Consider the following 23,241-nt stretch of genomic DNA (forward strand, 5'->3'; position numbering starts at 1 on the left):
GAGAGTTACTTATGGGCTCTTGTTTTTTTTATTTTTTATTTTTTTATTGAGATTGTTCAGATACCATACAACTATCCAAAGATCCAAAGTGTACAATCAGTTGTCCATGGCAGCACCATACAGCTGTGCATCCATCAACACAATTTTTTTTTTTTCAATTTTTAGAACATTTTCATTACTCTAGAACAGAAACAAAGACAAAAAAAAAGGAAACTCACATCCTCCCATACCCCTAACCACGCCCCCCCTCCATTATTGATTCATAGTTTTGGTACAGTACTTTTGTTACTGTTGATGAAAGAATGTTAAAATACTACTAACTGTAGTGTATAGTTTGCAGTAGGTATATATTTTTTCCCTATATGCCTCTCTATTATTAACCTCTAGTTATAGTGACATACATTTGTTCTAGTTCATGAGAGAGATTTCTCATAATTGTCTTGTTAATCATGGACATTGTCCACCACAAGATTCATTGTTTTATACATTCCCATCTTTTAACCTCCAACTTTCCTTCTGGTGACATGCGTGACTCTGAGCTTACCCTTTCTACCACCTTCACACACCTTTCAGCACTGTTAGTTATTCTCATTATATGCTACCATCACCCCTGTCCATTTCCATATATTTAAGTTCACCCTAGTTCAACATTCTGCTGATAATAAGCAACTGCTCCCCATTCTTTAGCCTCATTCTATATCCTGGTAACTTATATTTCATGTCTATGAGTTTACATATTATAATTAGTTCATATCAATGAGACCCTGCAATATTTGCCTTTATGTATCTGTCTTATTTCACTCAATATAGTGCCCTCAAGGTTTCTTCATCAACCCATTTCTTTTAAGATGGTTTTGTTCAAACACTATACATTCCGTCCTAAGTAAACAATCATTGGTTTCCCGTATAGTCACATATTTATGTATTGAGCACCGTCGCCACTATCTGTAGAAAGACATTTCTTCCACAAAGATGGAGGAAGAATCAAAGAAGGCAGAGAGACAAAAGAAAAAGGAAAGAGAAAGTGAGAAAAACAAATGAACAAACAAAAAAACTTGATAGCTAGAAGGTGACAAAAGGAAAGATAGCATTAACCTAAAGTAGAATGAAGAGTCAGACATCACCAATGCCTGGAGTCCCATACCCTTCCCCTATTCCCCACCCCCCCATATGCATTTAGCTTTGGTGTATTGCTTTTGTTACATTAAAGGAAGCATATTACAATGTTTCTGTTAATTCTAGCCTCTAGTTTGCATTGATTGTATTTTACCCCCAATCCTACCCTATTTTTAACACCTTGCAGTGTTGACATTCATTTGTTCTACCTCATGTAAAAACATATTTGTACCTTTTATTACAATCATTGAGCATCCTAGGTTTCCCTGAGTTATACAGTCCCAGTCTTTATCGTTCATCTTTTGTTCTGGTGTCCCACATGATCCCAGCCTTCCTCTTTCAACCATATTCACAGTCGTCTTTGTTCAGTGTACTTACATTGCTGTGCTACTATCTCCCAAAATTGTTTTCCAAACCTCTCACTGCTGTCTTTTCCTTTCTGTCTGCAGTGCTTCCTTTAGTGTTTCCTGTAGAACAGGTTTCTTGTTCACAAGCTATCATTGTCTGCTTGTCAGAGAATATTTTAAGCTTTCCCTCATATCTGAAGGATAGTTTTGCCGGATATAGGATTCTTGGTTGGTGGTTTTTCTCTTTCAGTATCTTAAATATATCACCCCACTTCCTTCTTGCCTCCATGGTTTCTACTGAGAAATCTGCACATAGTCTTATCAAGCTTCCTTTGTATGTGATAGGTCGTTTCTCTCTTGCTGTTTTCAGGATTCTCTCTTTATCTTTGATGTTTGATAATCTGATTATTAAAGGTCTTGGCGTAGGCCTATTCAGATCTATTCTGTTTGGGGTACGCTGTGCTTCTTGGATCCGTAATTTTATGTCTTTCATAAGAGATGGGAAATTTTCGTTGATTATTTCCTCTATTATTGCTTCTGCCCCTTTTCCCTTCTCCTTCTGGGACACCAATGGCATGTAAATTCTTGCTTTTCGTTTTAAGTTCCTGGAGACGATGCTCATATTTTTCCATTCTTTTCTCTATCTGTTCTTTTGTGTATAGGCTTTCAGATGCCTTGTTCTCCAGTTCCTGAGTGTTTTCTTCTGTCTCTTGAGATCTGCTGTTGTATGTTTCCATCGTGTCTTTCATCTCTTGTGTTGTGCCTTTCATTTCCATAGATTCCGCCAGTTGGTTTTTTGAACTTTCAGTTTCTACCTTATGTACATCCTGTGTTTTCATTGTACGGTTCATCTCTTTTGCCATATCTTCCCTAAACTTTTTGAATTCACTTATTATTAGTTGTTTCAATTTCTGCATCACAGTTGAAGTGCCAGTTTGTTCCCCTGACCGGGCCATAACCTTATTTTTCTTGGTGTATGTTGTAGTTTTCTGTTGTCTAGGCATGGTTTCCTTGGTTACCCCAGTCAGGCCCCCCCAGACCAGAAGGGGCTAAGGTCCCAGAAGGAAGAAATAGTCAGTATCTGGTTTCCCAGGGGGTATGTCTTAGAAAATTGGTACACCCTTAGATGCTGCCAGTCACTGTGCTTTTCTGCCCAGCAGGTAGCGCCTGTTAGCCTATAATTCTTGACTGGTGTAAGTTTGGAATGTAAGGCGAGTAGTAGAGATGGGCCCCACTCCTTTCCTCTTAGAGAAGATAGATGCCTTAGGGGGAGGTCATTAGCATTTCAGTGGTCTCTCTCTGCCTGTGCTATACCCCTGTCTGGGTCACAGAACTGGGAACTGAAAATGGCTGAGGCTTTCTCCACTGAGTCGAAAAAGGAACAGAGCTAGTCCGAGGCGACCCTCCAGCTCTCCAAGGTCAGTTGTCATCCAAAGCCTCTGTCTGCTTGTTGGGGATTCGTACCTCGTAGTGAGCAGTTCACACTCGCTAATTAAAACCCCAGTTGGAGCTCAGCTGAGCTACATTCCCTTGCTGGGAGAAAGCTTCTCTTGGCACCACGAGGCTTTGTAGCTTGGGCTGTAGAGGAGGGGGTCTCCTGATTTGGATCCGCAGTTTTTACTTACAAATTTTATGCTGTGATCTCGGGCATTCCTCCCAATTCAGGTTGGTGTATGATGAGTGGACGGTCACGTTTGTCCCCCTGCAGTTATTCTGGATTATTTAGCAGTTGTTTCTGGTTTTTTTTAGTTGTTCCAGGGAGACTACTTAGCTTCCACTCCTCTCTATGCCGCCATCTTAGATCCTCCCTGGGCTCTTGTTTTAAACTGCTTCAGTTGCTAGGTGCTTCATTTGAAAAGTACTTGAAGATATTTCCTAATTGTTATAGCCCAAGACTATTGGCTAATATATTCATCGAGATTATGTTTGTTTGAGAGATTAAAATTTTGATGCCAGTTTTAAGTGAGAGGGGCTTTTAGGGCTTATTTCTTTTTATAGCTTACATGATTTAATTTGATTTATTTAAAGTATAGGGTTTCTGAAAAATATAGTGGACTTTATGTTTTATGACTGGTGATTTTTCAGAAGTGTTTATCTTCTGTAGAAAAATAGGTAAATACTTAAAAATTTAATTTTATAAGAATGATGGTCTTTTCCTTCGTAATTTAGTAAAACATTCTTTTTTTGTAGCTTGGCTGCAGAATTGTTGGTCCTCAAGTAGTCATATTTTGTATGCATCACCAGCGATGTGTCCCAAGAGCTGAACATCCAGTTTATAATATGGTTATGTCTGATGTAACCATATCTTGTACAAGCCTCGATAAAGAAAAAAGGGTAGGTAGTTGAGAAGAATATCATGAGCAAAATGTGTACACATTTCCATGCTTAATTTTTTCACTGCATGGGAGATCCTTGAAAGGACCTTGTGCTGAGTGTTCATGTCTTTTAACAGTTGATTTACAGCAACGGTGTATATCTGCTTTTTTTTTTAATAAATGCAATACAGTGGAATCAGTTTTACTGAAAACAAAGGCTAATTGACGTTTTTTGTTTCATTTAAAAAGGAAACTAATTTTTTTCTATAGTCGTTAAGCTTATTTTAAATCACTTTCCTACCATATATTATTGATAATCTTTTAAAAACTGATTTTAAAAATATATATAAAAGTATTTATATATATACATATGTATTCATATAAATTTATATATTATATAATATGTTTGCATATCATATAAAGACATTTATTGTAGAAGCCAACAGTTTAAAAATTCATGAAGGTGAAAGGGATGAATATAGGAAAATAATGTGTAAAGGTAATTATTTGAAAATTTTTTTTGTAATATAGCCATCTAACTTCCAATAAAGTAATTTATCTCATTTAACTTTATAATGGTGAGAAATATTTGTGTTTTCAAGTAAACAACAACAAAATATATCTTTGGGATATTGTATTGATAATATATTTTCTTTTGAACTACAGGAAGAAGTTCATAAATATGTTCAAATGATGGGCGGACGAGTATACAGAGACCTTAATATATCAGTAACTCACCTTATTGCAGGAGAAGTTGGTAGCAAAAAATATTTAGTTGCTGCAAACTTAAAGAAACCTATTTTGCTTCCTTCTTGGGTAAAAACACTTTGGGAGAAGTCACAGGAGAAGTAAGAAAAATACTTCATATTTTCTAGAGTTGAAAAATTGACTCATTCAATCATTTTTTCATACTCTGAGTTTTCATAGGGGAAGCTTTATGGTATCTTTTTGGATTTGCTATTCAAGGCAAAAATTAGATTAGTACTCTTTCTTCCAGTGAAAATACTAGGGCAGAGTGTACAAGTCCTCTTATTATCGAGGTATAGGCTTATGGGTTTAGCATTAACTACAATGTGATATATACTTAGAAAATAAAGTTGTTTTCAGAAGAGTGACTTTCTAAAATGGTTGAGAAAATCAGTGTGGCAACTATACCTCTTACTTTGCATTATCCTTCCATATATTGCCCATATGTTAAGATGGAGAATAAATTTGCCATTTTAATAGCCTATTCTCAAAGGAGTTATGTGAAATGTTGAATGTAAACATGTAAGCCATCAACTGAGAACTATTCATTCAATAAATATTAACTGAGCCCTTTTTATGTACCTGTTTTGAGCCAAGGAATAGATATATATAGTGAGCAAAACAAGGACCCCTGCCTTCATAGTTTAGAGCATGTTTCAAGGGACACAGTTAAGTTTCTTAAATTAGATTAGCAGTCTAAGTCCAAGTACCACAATTTGAATTTATATAGGCATTTTTCTTGACTTGCTTTCAACACCATCCAGCAAATCCTAAACATATCTCCGTACTGGTACCCTCATTCCGAGCCTAACTACTTCATCAGTACCTTCCTAGCATGACAGCAGAATGATAATGATATTTTTGTTGATATTTTGCCAAAAATCATTGTGTATGACTTATATAGTATAATGGAATTATAAAAAGTCCATTTTTCTAGTAGGTGACCAAAAAAACCTTTGGGTATTTAGGTAGAGATTCAGACTTAAAATTTTGGAAAATATACCATTTTGACTAGCATGGGCTTTAGTAAAAATGAATGAAATGTGTTTCCCCTTAAACAGTTTTATTTGAAGACTGTATCTGATACATTAGTTTTTACTAGAGACATGGTATTGAACTAGGTGAGCAATTACGTTTAGTTCGAGTGTGTTTGTCTTCTCTCCTTTTCTTGAAAGAAAAATGATTTTAGATCATGAAAAATGAGGAAAGTGATATTGATATTCTTTGTCGTAACTTTGTCATTATTCTTCTGGTAAATTTAAAATTATCTGGCATATTTAATATGTAATATGCTTCTTTTCTTCTACTATTTTTTTCCCCAGAAAAATAGACAGATATACTGATATAAATATGGAAGACTTCAAGTGTCCTGTTTTTCTTGGTTGCATAATCTGTGTGACTGGCTTGTGTGGCTTAGACAGGAAGGCAGTTCAGCAGCTCACAGTTAAGCATGGAGGTCAATACATGGGACATTTGAAAATGAATGAATGTACACATCTTATTGTGCAAGAACCAAAAGGTAAAGCTGTGCTTCCCACATGAATAAATGCAAATTTCTGTCTATTATTTATATCATTTAAAAATATTTACAGAATACCTCTTGCTTTTGACCTATTAATAATCTACTTTTATATTCTTTTTCCTAAAATCTTGCAAAGATAGTTTGGTTCACAAACTAGAAAAGTTATATTACCATTCTAATATATTTTTTAATCATTTTTTTAATTGTCAAATATAACATATATACATAGAAGTGATAACTGTCCAAGTGCAATTTAACAAGTAATTAGAGAGCAAATTTAAAAAAATATTATAGGCTACAATTCCAGTTTCAGTTAATTCCTTATTATGAAATATAACATATATACACAAAGGTAATATCTTTCAAAGTATGATTTAACAAGTAGATATATAAGAGATTTCCAAAGTTGTTATGAGTTATGGTACCATAGTTTCAGTTATGTCCTTACTGTGAAATAAGTTTTTTATATACAAAAAGGGATAGCTTTCAAATTACCATTTAACAAGTAGGTATAGAACAAATTTCAAAGGATGCTATGTGTTACAGTTCCACCATTTCAGTTCTTTCCTTCTAACTATTCTAGTACACTAGCAACTAAGAAAAAGAAAATTATGTAAAGATTGAGTATTCACCTTTCTAATATTTATCAAGGTCATTGAATAAATACAAAAACTGAAAAACTTTCAGTGGTATTTTACCTGTTATCACATCTTCTGGTTTTTTTTTTTTTAAATTTCCCACAGTTACCAGATACTTAAGGAAAAAGGAATTTGGGTGAATAACAAAAAAGCTAAATGGATGTATCTAAATTATATTTCTTTCTAATAACCAGTTTAAGAGGTATGGCTTAGTTTTTAATGAAATGAACCAGCTTGACTGAATGGAATACAAGTTTTAACTTGAAGATACCCCCTGCAGAACATGAGGCAGTTAAAAGAAGAAAAATACTTTATCAATAAGAAGAATTCTTAAAAATTGTTATTAATATCAGTGTTGTATAACCTATATGTCCATTCTGGAGAATATTTTTACCTGTACTCTTAAAATATATACTTATTGATTAGGGAAGAGTTTTGTTAATGTATTTATTGTCTCTTCTGTATCTGTATTGTGTTATACTAAGCTATTGAGGTGAGAGGTAAAATTAGGGAAAAATTGTTAAAGTTAATTGGTAATTGTCCTTAAGTTAGAACTTTGGGTATGGCCAGTTATGATATGATTGTGGGTAGAGTTGATATTGCTATTGCTTTTCTGAATCTGAAAGCAGTTGATCTTTTGACTCTCAAGAATCTTAAAAAAAAACACCGACAAAAAACCTTTCATGTTACTGCCTAGAAATATTGACCTCAATTTCTCTATGATGCTGTTTTAAAATACATTGTGTTCAAGTTCTTTAAGGTAATAAAAAGATACATATATTTAATATAATTATTTTTCTATTTGTCTATCTTGGACTTCATTTGGAAACCCTTTTGATATTTGAGTAGTCTATTCAAAGCTGATATTTGTGATATGTTTACAATTTTCACAGTTTTATATATTTTAAAACTATATTATAATTTTGTGAGTTATCCCCATTTTATAGAATAAGATGTGGTATGGTTTTAGAAAAAAAGTGCTGGAATCCAGTATTATTTCAGTTACCCCACAGTTGCTTCTGACTCTTTGCACTGTGTTTGTAAAAGGTAAACCTCCTTGCACATGTGTGTTTACACATAGAAAGTATAATTGAGTAATAACCTAAACACTTTGTAATACATGTTATAGCATACTATTTAAAAGTAGTAGTAATTACTGCTAACTTTATTTTCACTTCACATAGAATTTTTTTAATAATCTATCATAATTTAAATGTTTCTACGAAGATAGATCTTAATGATTTGCATTTCTCTATCTTTTTCTCTTTTTCTTTCTTAATGAACATGATAGGTCAGAAATATGAATGTGCGAAGAGATGGAATGTACACTGTGTGACCACACAATGGTTTTTTGACAGTGTTGAGAAAGGTTTCTGTCAGGATGAATCCATATACAAGACAGAACCTAGACCAGAAACAAAGATTATGCCTGAAACTTCAACTCCTACTGGCCAGGTCAACACAATTGATAGTAAGTCTCATTGGGGTTAAAGCAAATCATCACTTTTAAAACAGTCATTTTTTCTGTGTAAGAGTTGATTTGTTAATAGGATCACAGGGCTATAGTAGGAAATTTGATCTGTTTTTGTTATGCTTCCAGGCATAATTGTGTAATAAAATAGCTAGATTGTATAATTGACTACTTTCTTTCACATCCTGATACAATGTAAGACATGGTCAAAGAAATTAAGATACTAATGGATAGAGACATAAAATAAAATAATTAATTTTAAAACTGTACTGATAAACAAATATTAGTAGATTTTCTGCATTTATTACTTTGCTGCTTTTGTCATAGATCATCAGTATTTGTATTAAATTTAAAACAGTTTCTGTTTTATTGGTGCCATGTTTTATATGTTGGCAATTTAGCAAAATGTTATTATAAAACGTTTTTCAAATGTAAGCTTCCAGGACCTTAAAGCTAGCAACTTCAGATTTATATGGGAAACAAGCTTCTATTAAGAAAGTGTGTTAATTATTAATAATTTTATTTTATCTCCTTACATTTGTGCATACTTTTTAAATATGTAGGTCATACTCTTTCAGATGTCAGCCATATTTCTAACATCAGTGCAAGCTGCATAAGTGAATCCATGTGTAATTCAGTTCTGAATAGCAAATTGGAGCCTACACTTGAAAATCTAGAAAATCTGGATGTCAGTGCATTTCAGGCACCTGAAGATTTATTAGATGGCTGTCGGGTATGTCTTTATTAGTAAATGTCATACGTGCTAGCATACGTTAATAATCACTAGCTTGCCATTGATGGCTCTTCATCTACTCTTTATCTACATAAACTCTCCCCACGCTAGCCAAGCAGATACACTCACTAGACCATGTGCATACTTTGTAAGGGTCTTTTTGCCTGGGATGTATGTATGTATGCCTTCATCTGCCATCCTTCAAAATTCATATTCATTTTCAACTCTTCTCTGAACCCTCCCAACTCCTTAATCTTTCCATACACTGTTTTGAGATTCCTTAGTTTTGGAACCACTTAGTGGACTTTTTATTTTTTTCTAACTATCGTTTATTAAGTGTTTACCATATGCTAGACACTGAGCTAATAATTTCATATATATTATGTTAATATGTTGTGTATCATGTAATTCCCACAAATAACCCTAAAATGGATATTATTTTGAGTCTGAGTGGTTAAAATTCTTATTTGGGGTCACAAAGATGTTAGCTGGCCGTCTACCCCAAAGCCTTATTCCTAACCATTAGGTCCACTCTTTTAATTTCTCTTGGATTATTTAATTTTCTGGTGTATGAATACACTTGATGGAAACATTATATGCTGTGCTTTTCAGATCTCTAGAATACCTCCCACATTATTTAATATATTCCTATTTGTGGAATGAGTAGACTGTGCATTAATTCTCACAGGGTAGCTAATATTTAACCCTATTTTATTGTTAGAAAAGAAACTGGGCAAATTACCTTATCTTTCTGCACTTCAAAAACTTGTCAAATTATTGGCGGAACAGGAAGTGACTTGCTTAATCTTTTTTCCTAGACTATACTAATTCTGAATAAAAGTTTAAACTTTTTTCTTTTCCATAAAGGAAATGATTCCTAACTTCTTTTAAAAGAAAATATATTCTAGCAGTAGAGGTGACTCAGTTTGAGATATGAATGCAGTTGGGAATATATTTATCATCCTTAAGAAGTATTTTTAAAGATACCTAATGTAAAATAGGAGAAAACATATTTTTATGTTGCTTAAGTTGTTTTAAATATATACATTCTGATAGTAAAAAATAAAATAAATTATCACATACATATTATCCTGAAACATTGTGCCTAGCTCTTTGACTTAAATTTACTTGTTTAATCAGCTCACTGAAAAAGTTACTCAATTTCTAGGTAAGAATACAGGTTACAAGAGCTCAAGTAACCTGCCCATGGTCATATAGCTAATAATTAGCAAATGAACCAGGATTTAAAGCTAGGTTTTCTGAATTCTGACAGTTAACTATAGTTTATTTCTATAATGATTTTTAAATTTACAATTAGTAAAACCTGTACAGTTTTTAAGGCGCTACCTGCATTTTGAAATTGCTATGCATTAATAGTCTAAAAATGTTGGATTCTGGCTTCTAGGTTATTTAAAGCCTTAAAATACTTACCAAGTTATCTATGGTAAAAGATAATATGCTACGGAATTGCAAAGAATGATTTTTAAAAAATTTAAAGCTTCAAAATAACACTTTTCATTTCCCTGTGTATCTTAAAAGTACAGAAGAGTTATCTTTTTTATACACAATGAATTCAGATTTTTAAAAAAAATTAAATTTGCAACTATGGAGAGAAATAAAGCATCTTAACTACATTAAATATTTTCTTTCTTTGCAGATATATCTTTGCGGCTTTAGTGGCAGAAAGCTAGATAAACTGAGAAGGCTTATCAATAGTGGAGGTGGAGTTCGTTTTAATCAGCTCAATGAAGATGTAACTCATGTTATTGTGGGAGATTATGATGATGAATTGAAGCAATTTTGGAATAAATCAGCCCACAGGTTTCGCCAGTTTTTAATTCAAAGCAATTTCTACTATATAACGATTTTTCTTAAAATTACATGTCCATGCAGTTTTGGAAACTGCATGACAAGTGGGATGATGTTTTTTACAGCTTAAACTAATATGTAACTATGTACTATTTTTGTAGGCCTCATGTAGTGGGAGCCAAATGGTTGCTAGAGTGTTTTAGTAAAGGTTATATGCTTCCTGAAGAGCCATATATCCATGCTAACTACCAGCCAGTGGAAATTCCAGTTTCAGATCAACTTGAAAGTAAAACAGCTCTTTTAAAAAAGAATAGCACCCTCTCTAAGAAAGACTTTACACCTAATGAAAAGCATGAGCAAGCTGATGAAGATCTGCTCTCCCAGTATGTAAATAATAACTCAGCAGTAGGTAAGAAATAATTAATCAAAATTTTTAGTTACTAAAAAATATTTTAGTAGTAAAATATGTACATATATGATTTCTGGCAGGTTTTCTAGATTTTAAATGAAACTAACCCTTCTCTTTAAAAATTTTTTTGTTTGTAACTTTGTTCTGAGGAAGCAAAGCTGTGGGGGTTCTGAACCCTCCAAATCCCTTCCTCCCTACCTGTCTTCAACCAGGCAGCTCCACTTTGGTCTGTTTTATGTACAGGCATTGTTAGTTTTTATGTGAGTTTGAATAGCAAGAGCTTTTTATATAAAACTTGTAACAACTGCCTATTATGGATTATTGTGGTCTTTAATGCATAAAGTGCTGTACTGTGAACTACACCTCAGTATATATATGATCAATATTTGTTTTGATTTACATCATGTTTAACTGTTTCTTTATTTCCCATTTGTTTTTGTACCTGACATCTCTTTTCTGGAATAATTTTCTTTCTTCATCCTTTAGTTTCTATTTACCTGAAAATGTCTTTATTTTGCCTTTGTTCTTAGAAGACAGTTCTTCTGGTCATAATTCTAGACACCTATTTTGTCTAAACTCTTTGGACCTATTATTTCACTGTCATTTGTTTCCATGGCTGTTGGATAAGAAATCAGATGTCAGTCTAATTGTCATTCCTTTGTGGATAATCTGTCTTTTCTTTTTAGCTGTTTTTAAGATCTTTCTTTGTCTTTCATTTATTTGTCCTGCTTAGAATTCATTGTTCTTTTGACTCCAAGAGTTAGGTGTTTGGTTTTTTTTTTGGGGGGGGGGCAATTCTTGAAATTTTTCATCTGTTATCTTTTTTGAATATTGTTTCTTCCCCATTTTCTTAACTCCTATTAGCTCTATGTATGGATCACTTCACCTCTTCTTCTTGTTTTCCATCTTTTTGTCTTTTCTATGTAATTTCTTTGGATTTTTCTTCCAGATCACTAATTCTTTCTTCAGCTATTGTCTAATCTATTTAACCCATCCAGTAAATTTGCAGTTTGAATGGTTATTTTTACAATTCCTCAGAATTCTAGTTCTTTTAATGGTCTGTTATTCTATATGTTTTTTAATTATTTTTCTCAAAACATATTAATCTTACTGTAACATCTGAGTTTGGGGCTAGGGCAAACTAGTTCTATTGATTCTTGTTCAAGGTACCTTGTTTCCTCATGTGTTTTGTGATTTTTATTGTGAACTCATATTCATTAGGTCTTGGGGAATTCTAAGAAATCTGATGTGAAGGTTTGCTCTTCCAGAAGAGGTCTGTGTTTATATTTGCCAGGTGCTTGTAGGAGAGTACTAACTCACAGCACCTTTGAATTAGTTTATTGTCTAGAGGTTTTTTGGACCATTGGCTAGTGTATATTTTGGTCTTAACCTACTTGAGAACCAACCTATCATGACAAATTCTCAGGAGAGAAGTTTTTCTCCCTTGATCCAAAGCCAAGACCAAGTATGATTGTCATCTCCATTACAGGGTAGCTTTGTTGTTATTCTTTGGTTGGTTTTGGTCTTCATTTTTACTAAGAATCTTTCCATTCAGGGCTTCTGGATTTATTTACTCAGAATGTATACTGCTCCAATTCTAATTTATGTGAGACCAAAGTCCTGACTCCTTTCCCTCCATGTAAGGGAAATATAGCTATATTTTTTCTTCTTATACCCATCTTCAGCCATCTTTATCCTAAAATGAAATAGTGAGACCATTTACTTGGTTCCTTGATTACTTGTCCTCTTCAGAAAAGATACAGAAATTAAGTAGCTCCAGTTTCAAAATGAAACATGGTAGGTGTTTCAGGCTGTAGTGTTTTAAATACAGAAATAATTATATTCTCTTATAGTTATTTCCATGTTAAGGGCTTGACAGTTATACCACTTAGACATGATAATTCTGTTTTTCCCTTAATAATATTTTCTTAATTCTATTGTGAATTATCTAAACCAGTTTTGGAACTAAGACAGGCCCATGGAGTTATTGTAGCTAAATAATTTTCAACTAATTAGGGTTTTTGGTGTGTTAGAAATACTTAGAACAGTAACTTGATTGTTGTCCTTCCTAATGGAAAATGGTGATGTTGATAACATTCTTGGTAATCCAGAAAATGGAGTGCGTTCACATCTCTTCTTCATTGTGCCCATTTAAAGCCTTGGTTTTGTAAATTTGGTCAGTTTGCACACTCCATTACATTAATGAAATAAACTTTGTAAGGTAAATAACCTGTTATTAGAAAACATTTCTTTTTCTCATCTAGTTGAAGCTAAGAACTCAGAAGCTGAGAATCCTGGAGTTGGGCCCTTAAAAGATTCTACTCGTGTTGAGTTCTTTAATGATTCTACTCACATTTGTCTGCAAGAAGAAAACCAGTCTTCTATGAGTCATTGCCTCCCTGATGATTCTACAATTACTGAAGAGGGCTTATTTAGCCAAAAGAGTTTCCTTGTTTTGGGTTTTAGTATTGAAAATGAATCTAATATTGCAAACATCATAAGAGAAAATGCTGGAAAAATCGTTTCCCTTCATAGCAGAGCTGTTGCTGATTATGCTGTGGTTCCTCTGCTGGGGTGTGAAGTAGAAGCAACTGTGGGAGAAGTTGTTACGAATACCTGGCTGGTAAGAAAACACTAGTAGTTGAAGCATGGTATTGTCAGATACCTGAATTCCAAGTGTTGATGTTTTATTTCTTAGGCAGTTCAATTTAGGTAAATTGGCATTTGGGTTTGAACACTGTCTGGATCTCACTTTTAGCAAGGGAAATGAAAAAATATGAAAGTGTGCAAGCTTCTTGTTTCTAATCCTGATAGAGTAGAGCTTAGTGTTTCCTGGGGATCACAGCAGCAGCATTCCTTCTTGGGAGGTCATTCCGGGTCACCTCATACTATTTCAGTCTTTCCTGTTTTCCCACAAGCAAAGCATGACATGCATTTTTGTATTATCCTACCTTGTTACTTTATCACTGGTAGTTTCACCATTGATTTGGTTTTAGCTTTCCAAGAATTAAGAGGAAAAAAATATAAACTAATACTTTGTAAGAATTAAATTTAAAACCATATTCGGTAACTTCAGTGAAAAATCTGATTTTGATATCCTGATATAATGAATTAATATATTTTTTTCTTTAAATATTATAATTTGAAATGTATTGAGACAGAACATACACAGTTTTGTATCAAAGTACAATTGCTTTCCATCCAAACAAAAATTATTGTTACTGTGACTGATCCAGTATTCATCTCTGGTTGCTTATTTCATGTTGACTTTATTGTCTCTCTTGTTTTTAAAAGGTTACGTGTATAGACTATCAGATTTTAGTTGATCCAAAGTCAAATCCTCTCTTTACACCAGTCCCTGTAATAACAGGAACTACTCCTTTAGAAGATTGTGTTATTTCATTCAGCCAGTGTGCCGGAGCAGAAAAAGATTCTTTGACATTCCTAGCAAATCGCCTTGGAGCAAGGTATGTGATGTTTTAAGTAGATCTGTCCTGGTGTGCCTTTTTATTTGTTTTGACATATTGGTGACCATTCAAATTAAAATTCAACCAGGTGTCTTTATTGTATCTATGGGTAGAGTATGGCAATCTATGTCATGGTTCAAAGTGGCAAAGGGGAGGGTACTACTAGATAGATGACTGGCAAAATCTTAGGACTATAGGGAATAATTAACCACGAGGAAATGGAATATTTAATACTGATATGTGAGCCATTGTTAAATATTGGTTGTCTAAGCATTATTCCTTCCCATGTTTCTTATGGATGATTTATTTTTTGGTATATATTCATTGTTTCTCTGTTTTCAGCCAGAAATGTAAATGTTAGGCAGGGCTAATAAATACTTTGGGAGAAAGAAAATGCATTTAAAAGTGGCTTCCAGAATCCATATTGGCCCAACCCTTAGATGAACATTAAATGGTGGCTTTTTAAAAAAGGAAATAGAAAACTGTATTGTTAATAAATATTAAATAAGCTTAACTTTTTTTAAATTAAAAAATACTTTTAAATTAGATCATAAGGCAAAACTGAATTCTGCTTCTAAACAAGAGATGCATCTAAAACAGTGTGATTGAGAAAGTTTGAAGGGGAAAAAGATGTGCAAAGATAGATCAAATAAATGCAGACAAAAAGAAAGAAGTTGCAATTTTAATATCAGACAACTTTGGATTCAAATCAAAGGGCAGTAAACAAGAAAAAAAAGAGCACAGTAAATAAACAATGCTATTCACTCTGAAGATAAAATATCTGTGTACCAAATACAGCATTACCATTCCTAAGACAAAAATAACAGAAGATATTAGGAAGAATCAACCAAAACATAATACTTCTAGGAGACTTGAATTTCTATCTTTAACTTCATGACAGGTAAATGGACAGAAAGCAAGGAAGGATATAGACCTAAGTAGCATAATTAATTAAATATCTACCCTGAAACTGAACTGGCCTTTTCAAGTGCCCTTGGAACACTCATAAAAGTTACCTATAAAAAAGTTAGCTTCAAAGGGAATCTCAATAAATTTTGAAAAGTAGAGAGAGAGCAAACCATATTCTCTGATAACAGTGCAAAAAAAATTAGAAATTAAAATACAAGACTTTATCGACTGGACCTGTTTTTAATAACTCTTGGTTCATAGAGGAAATCAAAACAATTGGCAAGCCTAGAAATAGTAAAAAGCACCTCAGTGTCCAGATTGTGATCTTCAAATACCATTCCCATGACAAGAAACTAAAGCTTAAAGAAATTATTAATTCCAGGCCTTGGGTAGGAAATGGACCTCTGAGAGTCTGGAACATTTTGTCAGACCATGGAGATAGCAAGGTCAGAAGGACCTCCACTGACCAAGGATAGGAAAATGTAAGTATCAGTAAAGATAACAACCTGCAGTGAATACAAACACAACAAATAATGCTTGTTAAATCATGACTTCATAATGTTAATAAACAAACTAAACAACCAGTTGGTCACTTTTCGAAAGATGCTAGGAGATTTATTCTTTATTTTTAAAGTTGGTAAATAAATGGAAATGATCAGGTATTTGTCTTGCCTTTCCTATGTAATGTGTCAGGGTCACATAATCGTGGATGAGGCCATCTTCCTCTGTATAGAGGTATTCCAACAAATAGTAGCCTCTGATGAATTAAAGCATGTAGGCATTGAGTATCAGTAGCTAGCCACTCAGAAATGGTATGACCAGACAGAATGTGCCTCCTGAAGAACACACACCACCTATGAAGTAGTCTTGCCAAAGTAATCAAACCTCAATTTGATTAAGCCTCTAGGTCCAACTACTAATTTATAGGAAATACAGACAGGAGAGTAATATGTTAAAGTACACATATAATCTGCAAAAATCAAGATCCTGGGACCAAAATCCATACTCAACAGTATAAGTGCTCTACTTTCTTCAACCAGTATTTGTTGAGGAAATTGAAAGAGAAACCTATAAACTAAAAGACATCAGGGAAAAAAATGTAAATTAAATATAGCATATAGTGTTTAAGGAGGCCCTAGGTAATAAAATTATATAAAAGGGCAAGAAAAGCATTACCTCAAATATCCATAGTGGCTACTCTTAGGGATGGAGAGGGTTGTGATTGAGAGGAGCCAGCGACTGGCAAGTTTCCGTCTTCTGATGTGGTGGTTTAAGGGTTTTCACCTCACAATTTAATTCATGAACCTGTATATTTGCTTTTTTGCTGTGTTCCATATTTAAATTATATCAAACATTTAAAATTTTTTTAAAACACTGAAATTACAGAAAATCTGGAACATGACTACAAACGCATAACATCAGACTCCATGGATATCATTCAAGCAGTCCTTGGAGAAAAATTCAGTAAAGTGGCTGTGTAGAAAATTAATATTAGATATCTGTGTCCTTCATACCTACAAACAACCAGTTAGAAAAACTAATGGAAATAAAGGCCTCTTACTAAGTCTGTAAAGTAAAGATAAAATACCTAGCAACAAGTTTAACATGAAACTTGGAAGAGCTATGGAATTCTCGTAAAATGTGAATGAGGGAAACAAAATAAAATTCCAACAGTGGGTAAGAGGTAACATGTTCTTAGAAAGGAAGACTAAACATGAAGTTTTTGTTCTTCCCTAAGTTAATGTATACATTTAACATGAGCCCAACAAAAATACCAACAGATTTTTTTATGCAGGGCACTAGGCAAACTAATTCTAAAATTCATATGAAAAGATAAGCAAAGCCATAAAAACTCTGAAATAGAAGAATCCCTACCAGGTATTACAATACGTCTTATAAAGAGTGAACCTAAAGGAAACTATGAACTTTCATTAATAATAGCATACCAATATTGGATTATCAGTAGTAACAAATGTACCACATTAATGCATGATGTTAGGAATGGGAAACTGGGGGTAGCAGGTGGTGGTGGTGGCTTGAGGAAGAGGTATCTTCATTTTCTAGGGCTGTCATAATATCACTAACTGAATGGCTTAAAGCAACAGAAATTTATTGTCTCAGTTTCTTGTCTCTTTCTAACTTCTGGTGGGTTGCCATCAATCCTTGGGCTTCCAGTCTCTGCTTCATTCATCAGATGGTGTTCTCCCCCTGTATTCTGTGTCCAATTCTCTCTTTTTTTTTTTTCTCTCAATTGAGATATATTCATATACCATGCAGTCATATAAAGTGTACAATCATTCATTCACAGTACCATTATATAGTTGTGCTTTCATAAACAAAATTAATTTTTGAACATTTTCATTACCACACACAACCAAAATAATAAAAATTAAAGTGAAAAAGAACAATTAAAGTAAAAAAAGAACACTGGGTGCCTTTTCAATTTCTTTTTATATGGACACCAGTTATATTGGATTAAGGCCACCCTAATCCAGTTTTGTCCTCATTCTAACTAACAACATCTATAAAGACCTGATTTCCAAATAAGGTCACATTCAGAGGCCTGAAGGTTAGGACTTGACCATGTTTTTAGGGGACACAATTCAACCCATAATGGGGTATATGGAAACTGTGTACTTCTGCTCAACTTTCTGTGAACCTAAAACTGCTCTAAAAAATAAAGTCTATTAAAAATATGTACATACACATATATACACATACACATATACACACTCATAAACACATTTTAATAAAATCTCAATAATTGTGTGGCTATAAGTAGTAGAAACTTTGATGAACTTGAACTGAAAGTCTAGAAATAGATCCAAATACCAACAAATTTAGTTTATGATAAAAGTGGCATTTCAAATTATTGAGGAAAATTGCTGATTCAGTAAATAGGATTAGAACAATTGGTGAAATACAATAAAGTTGGAGCCAGATCTCATTCCGTAATAAATATTAAGGACTCAGAGGGTTAAGTGTGAAAAATGAAACCATAAAACTACTAGAAAAAACATGGGAGATTTAGGAAAAATCTTAAAGTGAGGAACTAGAACGCAAAACCCAGAAGTCATAAAAGACTGAATTCTGTTTATGTCTTGAGTGGTGGTTTCTACCCCTTTATTCTCTGAATTTAGTATCCACTGATCTTGAGCAAGTCATTTAATTTCTTTGTTGTCTTTCTCCATGTCTATAAAAATATTGATACTTCAAAATATTTCAAAAATATTGAGAGAAATAAGATTATATGTGAAAATGCTGTGAGGCATTATAGTGGGCTATAATTGCTCATGATTGTTCCATGCCTCCTTTGGGAGGAAGTTCAGTGTAGGTGGGTGATAACTAATTAAGGTGGTAATTTTTCTGTCTATTATTTGAAAGTCTTATTTAATTTGCTTATGTTTTATAAAATGTTTAATTGTTGTAGCAATACATTTTTACTTCAGAGTAAGCATTTTTAAGGAGATGAGCTTAACTTAAGAAACTTAATAAATCAGCTTCTAATCAGTGTGTATTTCCTTATACTTGCATGAACTGTAACCACACTATTAAGAATCTTTGTTCTTAGTTTGCTGGCTAATTGTGTGTGTATGGCTGGTTAAGTGTACATGACCATTTGCTTTTCTTTAAATATAAAATTTCAGTGTTCAAGAATTTTTTGTTCGCAAATCCAATGCAAAAAAAGGTATGTTTGCCAGTACACATCTTATATTGAAAGAACCAGGTGGTTCTAAATATGAAGCTGCAAAGAAGTGGAATTTACCAGCCGTCACAATAGCTTGGCTGTTGCATACTGCTAGAATGGGAAGGAGAGCAGAAGAAAGCCATTTTCTGATTGAAAATTCACCTAAAGAAGGTATACAGGTTTTTTAACACTTATGTATTTACAATTTGATGGTAGCTGGGATATGAATGTGCTAAAGCTTGTTTTTAGGAAAGGTTTTAGGTTTCTCCTTTTCGCATTGGGTGTAATACTTTTGGTACAGTGATCCACTGTAGGCTATTATACTGTTTATTGAGTGGCAAAATGAATGCATTTGCAAGACGCAAATGTTTAATTTGTAGCTCTGCTATCAGCTATAGGTACTATCTGAAAACTGGACGATACAAGCAATATAGAAACGTTCTAGGGTCTCAACTTTGACTTCTAAAGCTGTGAGCCTGCATCCCATTTACTGTTGATTCTTTCTATGGTTCACTCTAATATACACCATGTAATTAATGTGCTCGCTTCCTCTCACCTTGACTTTAGTCCACCTCACCCTTGCCTGTTCCTCCTTCTTACCTTTCAGTTCTCAGCTTGGGTGTGGCTTTCCCTGGGAAGCCTTCCTTGACTTAACCTGGTATGGCCTTTATGCCACTTTATCTTCCCATAACACCCTGTTATCCCTGTTATCCTGGTGTTACAATGCTGGCTTACTTTTGTGACTCCCCACTAAACTATAAGCTTTGTAAAAACAAAGGATATGTGTGTCTTGTGTATTGTATATTATCAATGTCTAGCATTGGGTCTGGCATGGAAGAGCCAGCTAATAAATGTTTTTGTGTTCAATGTTGTAGAGAGATAAAAGGGAGAGGTGGGAGGACACAGTAGCTCCCCCTCTTGGAAGATGATTCCATCCCTGGGCAAATTTCAGGGAGAGGCAACAGCTTGGGAGGAACTCTCGAGCCATTACTTACTTATTGTGACTGGAAATGTTACAACTGAGGCAAAAGGAAATTTTAGGTCATATTAAAATTTTAATGAAGGCATTTCCAAAAACTTGACTGGCCTGTATTTTCTGACTGTGTTTTTAAACTCTGAGAACATTTAATTATGATTTTTGTTTTACTCTGCTGTTGACTTGGATGTTTTATATATAATTTTTGGCAAACTGTGAGGTTTATTGAAACTATTTCAAGGTATAAGAAGATGAAACAGGAAATTGGTTTTCATTAATTACTTGTTCCGGCTAATGTGCTTGTCTAGATCAACATGCATTTTAATAAGTCATCTGGTTTGCTTCTTGGAAAGTAGATATATAACTTTGTGGTTTAAAATGTTCTTGAGGATTAACATGTAAACTAACAAGATATAAAAACATCAGTTTTTGTGTACCTCTTTAGAGAAAAAGTGGGCATTTAGTGGCTCATGTATTGCTTCTTTTCATTCTGTTTGTTCATCTCTAGAACAAAGTTTGGAAACTGAAATAACAAATGGGGTGAATCTAAATCCAGATACTCCAGAGCATTCTGGCACACACCTGGAAACTCACAGAAAATCTGCTGTTACACCTTTAGATATGAACCAGTTTCAGAGTAAAGCTTTCCATGCTGTGATCTCACAACACACTGGACAGGTTTCTGTCTCCCCACCAGTAGGGATGCCACTTCAGAAGGAGCCCTCATTACACCTGGATACACCATCAAAATTTCTGTCCAAAGACAAACTCTTCAAGCCTTCCTTTGATGTGAAGGTAAGTTTATAGGAAATGGTCCTGAGTTGACAATTTTATAGTTATGTTGATTGTGTTTCTTCATTTGATATGCCCTGTTTATTTGTTTTCTTCTTTTGGTATTTAGGAAAGGTTTTTTAAAATTATTATTCTAGTAGTTAGTTACCTTTGTAGTAATACTTTTCGTAGTGCTCTTATTCCCCCTTTTTCTCACTTAACCTTTTACTGTTGTCAATTTTAAATGGTGTTTTTTGACTCCCACTTACTGCCTCTACAATAGTCAATGATCTTATTCTACTTCCCCCTTTTCTTAACCTTCTACTGTTTTTTAGTTGCATTTTACCTTGTCAGAGAGTAAAATGCTTATATATTCTCCAACTCATGGACCTCATTTTGCCTTAGTCTTAACTCTACATTCGAATATATGAAATGCTCTTTGTCCATCCTTAATGAGGTTTCCCTTTCATCTTTTGATAGGATGAAGTTCATCCTTTAGTAGTCAACTCAGGAAGGGCACATGTGTATGGTATTCCCTGATACTGGCACATTCAAAACTTTTGCTGTGGCGTTGACTCTTCAGTAGATTGTTTGTATTTACTATTCTTGGTCTGTACTTGTTCCCTTGAATTTCCTGAAAATGGTGCTCTACTGCTGCCTTGCTTTGTGTGTTGTTTTTGAGGAATCTGATGTCAATGTAATTACCTTGTCTTACTGCATTGTTTTTTTGCCTGGAGTTCACATTCATGTGGATTTTTCTTTTATCTTTAAAATATAATAGTTTTATAAATATATGTCTAGATCATTGTGTATCATTTTTCCTTACTACCCAGTGAGCTTTTTAAAGGCTTAGATTTGGACCTTCTTTTGTTTCTGGAAGATTTTTATTTCTGGATTATAGTTTTTAAATATTATTTCTGTTCCATTTATTTGATTTTCTCATTTATGGATGCCAATAATACGAATGTTTGACCTTTGCCTGCCTTCCATTTCAGCTACTTTTTCTGACCATTTTTTTTTTTACTTATTTCTTTTTCTCATTTTCATTCGCCTGGTTTTTCTACTTTTCTTCACTGTCCTTTACTAAGTTTTCACTTGACTCCATTTTCCTATGGATATCTTTAATTAGTCTTCATTTCTGATATGATTTTGTTTTTTCTTCTATTTTTTGAGTACAGTCAATTCTTGCTTTATTTCTGCCACTTTTTTTTTGGCAGGGGGAAGGGATTGATCCATTTAAGTTTTAGCTTTTGTATTTCTGATCTAAGGTTTTTTTTTGTTTGTTTTAAATCCCTAGGAACTTATTTGAGCCTACTTAATTCAGTGTAGAGTGTGTGTTATGATTTTCTATAGCTTTGTGTTAGTTTTTGGGGGGAAATTTTTCACTGGAAAGGAAACTTATTCACAATGTCTGACTTTTTACCGAGTTTCAAATGGATGTGGTCTGGTTTTCCTATCCCTATTCATTTCAAGAGGGTTCCTAGTTTGAGCGTGCTATTTTGTCAGTTCTACCCCTTTAGAGCAGTTTCTATAATAGGTTGTATTGTAGGTGGTGGAAGGTGGGGGTGGGGTGGGGTGGGGAGGTTGGTGTGTTTTGTTTCTGTAGAATCTACAATTTTCCCTTCCTTATTTCCTTCTGCCCTTTCACTGCCTTCTCTACAATGGATACTACCCATTCTCTGTCTATCTCATTCTCACAGTGAAGAACAGGTTCTCTGAGGTAATACTTCTGGTCCTCTCACTTTCAGTCCTCACCCTGTAGCCAGGTGTATGAATTACCGAGTCTGGCCTGTGTTCAGTATTTTTGTGTTAAAAAATGTGACTGCTAATGGGTATAAAGTTTCTTTTTGGCTAATGAAAATGTTCTAAAATTAGATTATGGTGAAAGATGCACAACTCTGTAAATATACTAAAATAATTGAATTATTCACTTTAAATGGGTAAACTTTATGGTAAGTAAATTATATATCAATAAAGCTATTTAAAATAAATATAAAACAGAATGAGCTGTTTAAAAATTATTACGATACCTATTAACAGAATTTATTTTCTTAAACTTACAAAACATCTCCATAGATGTTTTAAAAAGGTATTTGATAAAATACCATCTATTTTAAATTTTTAAAAATTTTTGGTACGCCAGGAATAGAATTTACTATGACAAAATATTTTTTTCAATCTCAAAATATTATACTTAATGAGGAGTCACGTGAAACATTCCCATTAAAGTCAAGACTAGGTTAAGGATGTCTGTCATCATACCAGCCAGTGCAATTAGACAAAGACAGGAAGTAAAAGGTATGAAAATTTAGAAGAAGGAGTT

General features: G+C 33.6%; 1 protein-coding gene across 6 annotated transcripts in view; it reads left to right on the forward strand.

Annotated features, from left to right (window-relative positions):
- The window catches only part of TOPBP1 (DNA topoisomerase II binding protein 1), a 54,311-nt gene that overhangs the window by 4,040 nt on the left and 27,030 nt on the right, over positions 1 to 23,241 (forward strand). For 4 of the 6 annotated variants that reach the window (XM_037844675.1, XM_037844665.1, XM_037844672.1 and 1 more), the window contains exons 4-14: positions 3,654 to 3,797; positions 4,445 to 4,626; positions 5,848 to 6,044; positions 7,977 to 8,156; positions 8,720 to 8,889; positions 10,547 to 10,710; positions 10,860 to 11,107; positions 13,372 to 13,730; positions 14,402 to 14,574; positions 19,131 to 19,342; positions 20,656 to 20,942. In XM_037844675.1, the coding sequence (XP_037700603.1) occupies positions 3,654 to 3,797; positions 4,445 to 4,626; positions 5,848 to 6,044; positions 7,977 to 8,156; positions 8,720 to 8,889; positions 10,547 to 10,710; positions 10,860 to 11,107; positions 13,372 to 13,730; positions 14,402 to 14,574; positions 19,131 to 19,342; positions 20,656 to 20,942 (2,316 nt within the window). Of the gene's footprint in view, positions 1 to 3,653; positions 3,798 to 4,444; positions 4,627 to 5,847; positions 6,045 to 6,602; positions 6,888 to 7,976; positions 8,157 to 8,719; positions 8,890 to 10,546; positions 10,711 to 10,859; positions 11,108 to 13,371; positions 13,731 to 14,401; positions 14,575 to 19,130; positions 19,343 to 20,655; positions 20,943 to 23,241 lie in introns of those variants that run through there. The other 2 variants (XM_037844679.1, XM_037844681.1) reach the window with 2 other exon arrangements.

The sequence above is a fragment of the Choloepus didactylus genome, chromosome 1 (genome assembly GCF_015220235.1).
Source record: "Choloepus didactylus isolate mChoDid1 chromosome 1, mChoDid1.pri, whole genome shotgun sequence".
In the NCBI taxonomy this organism is placed as follows: domain Eukaryota; kingdom Metazoa; phylum Chordata; class Mammalia; order Pilosa; family Megalonychidae; genus Choloepus; species Choloepus didactylus.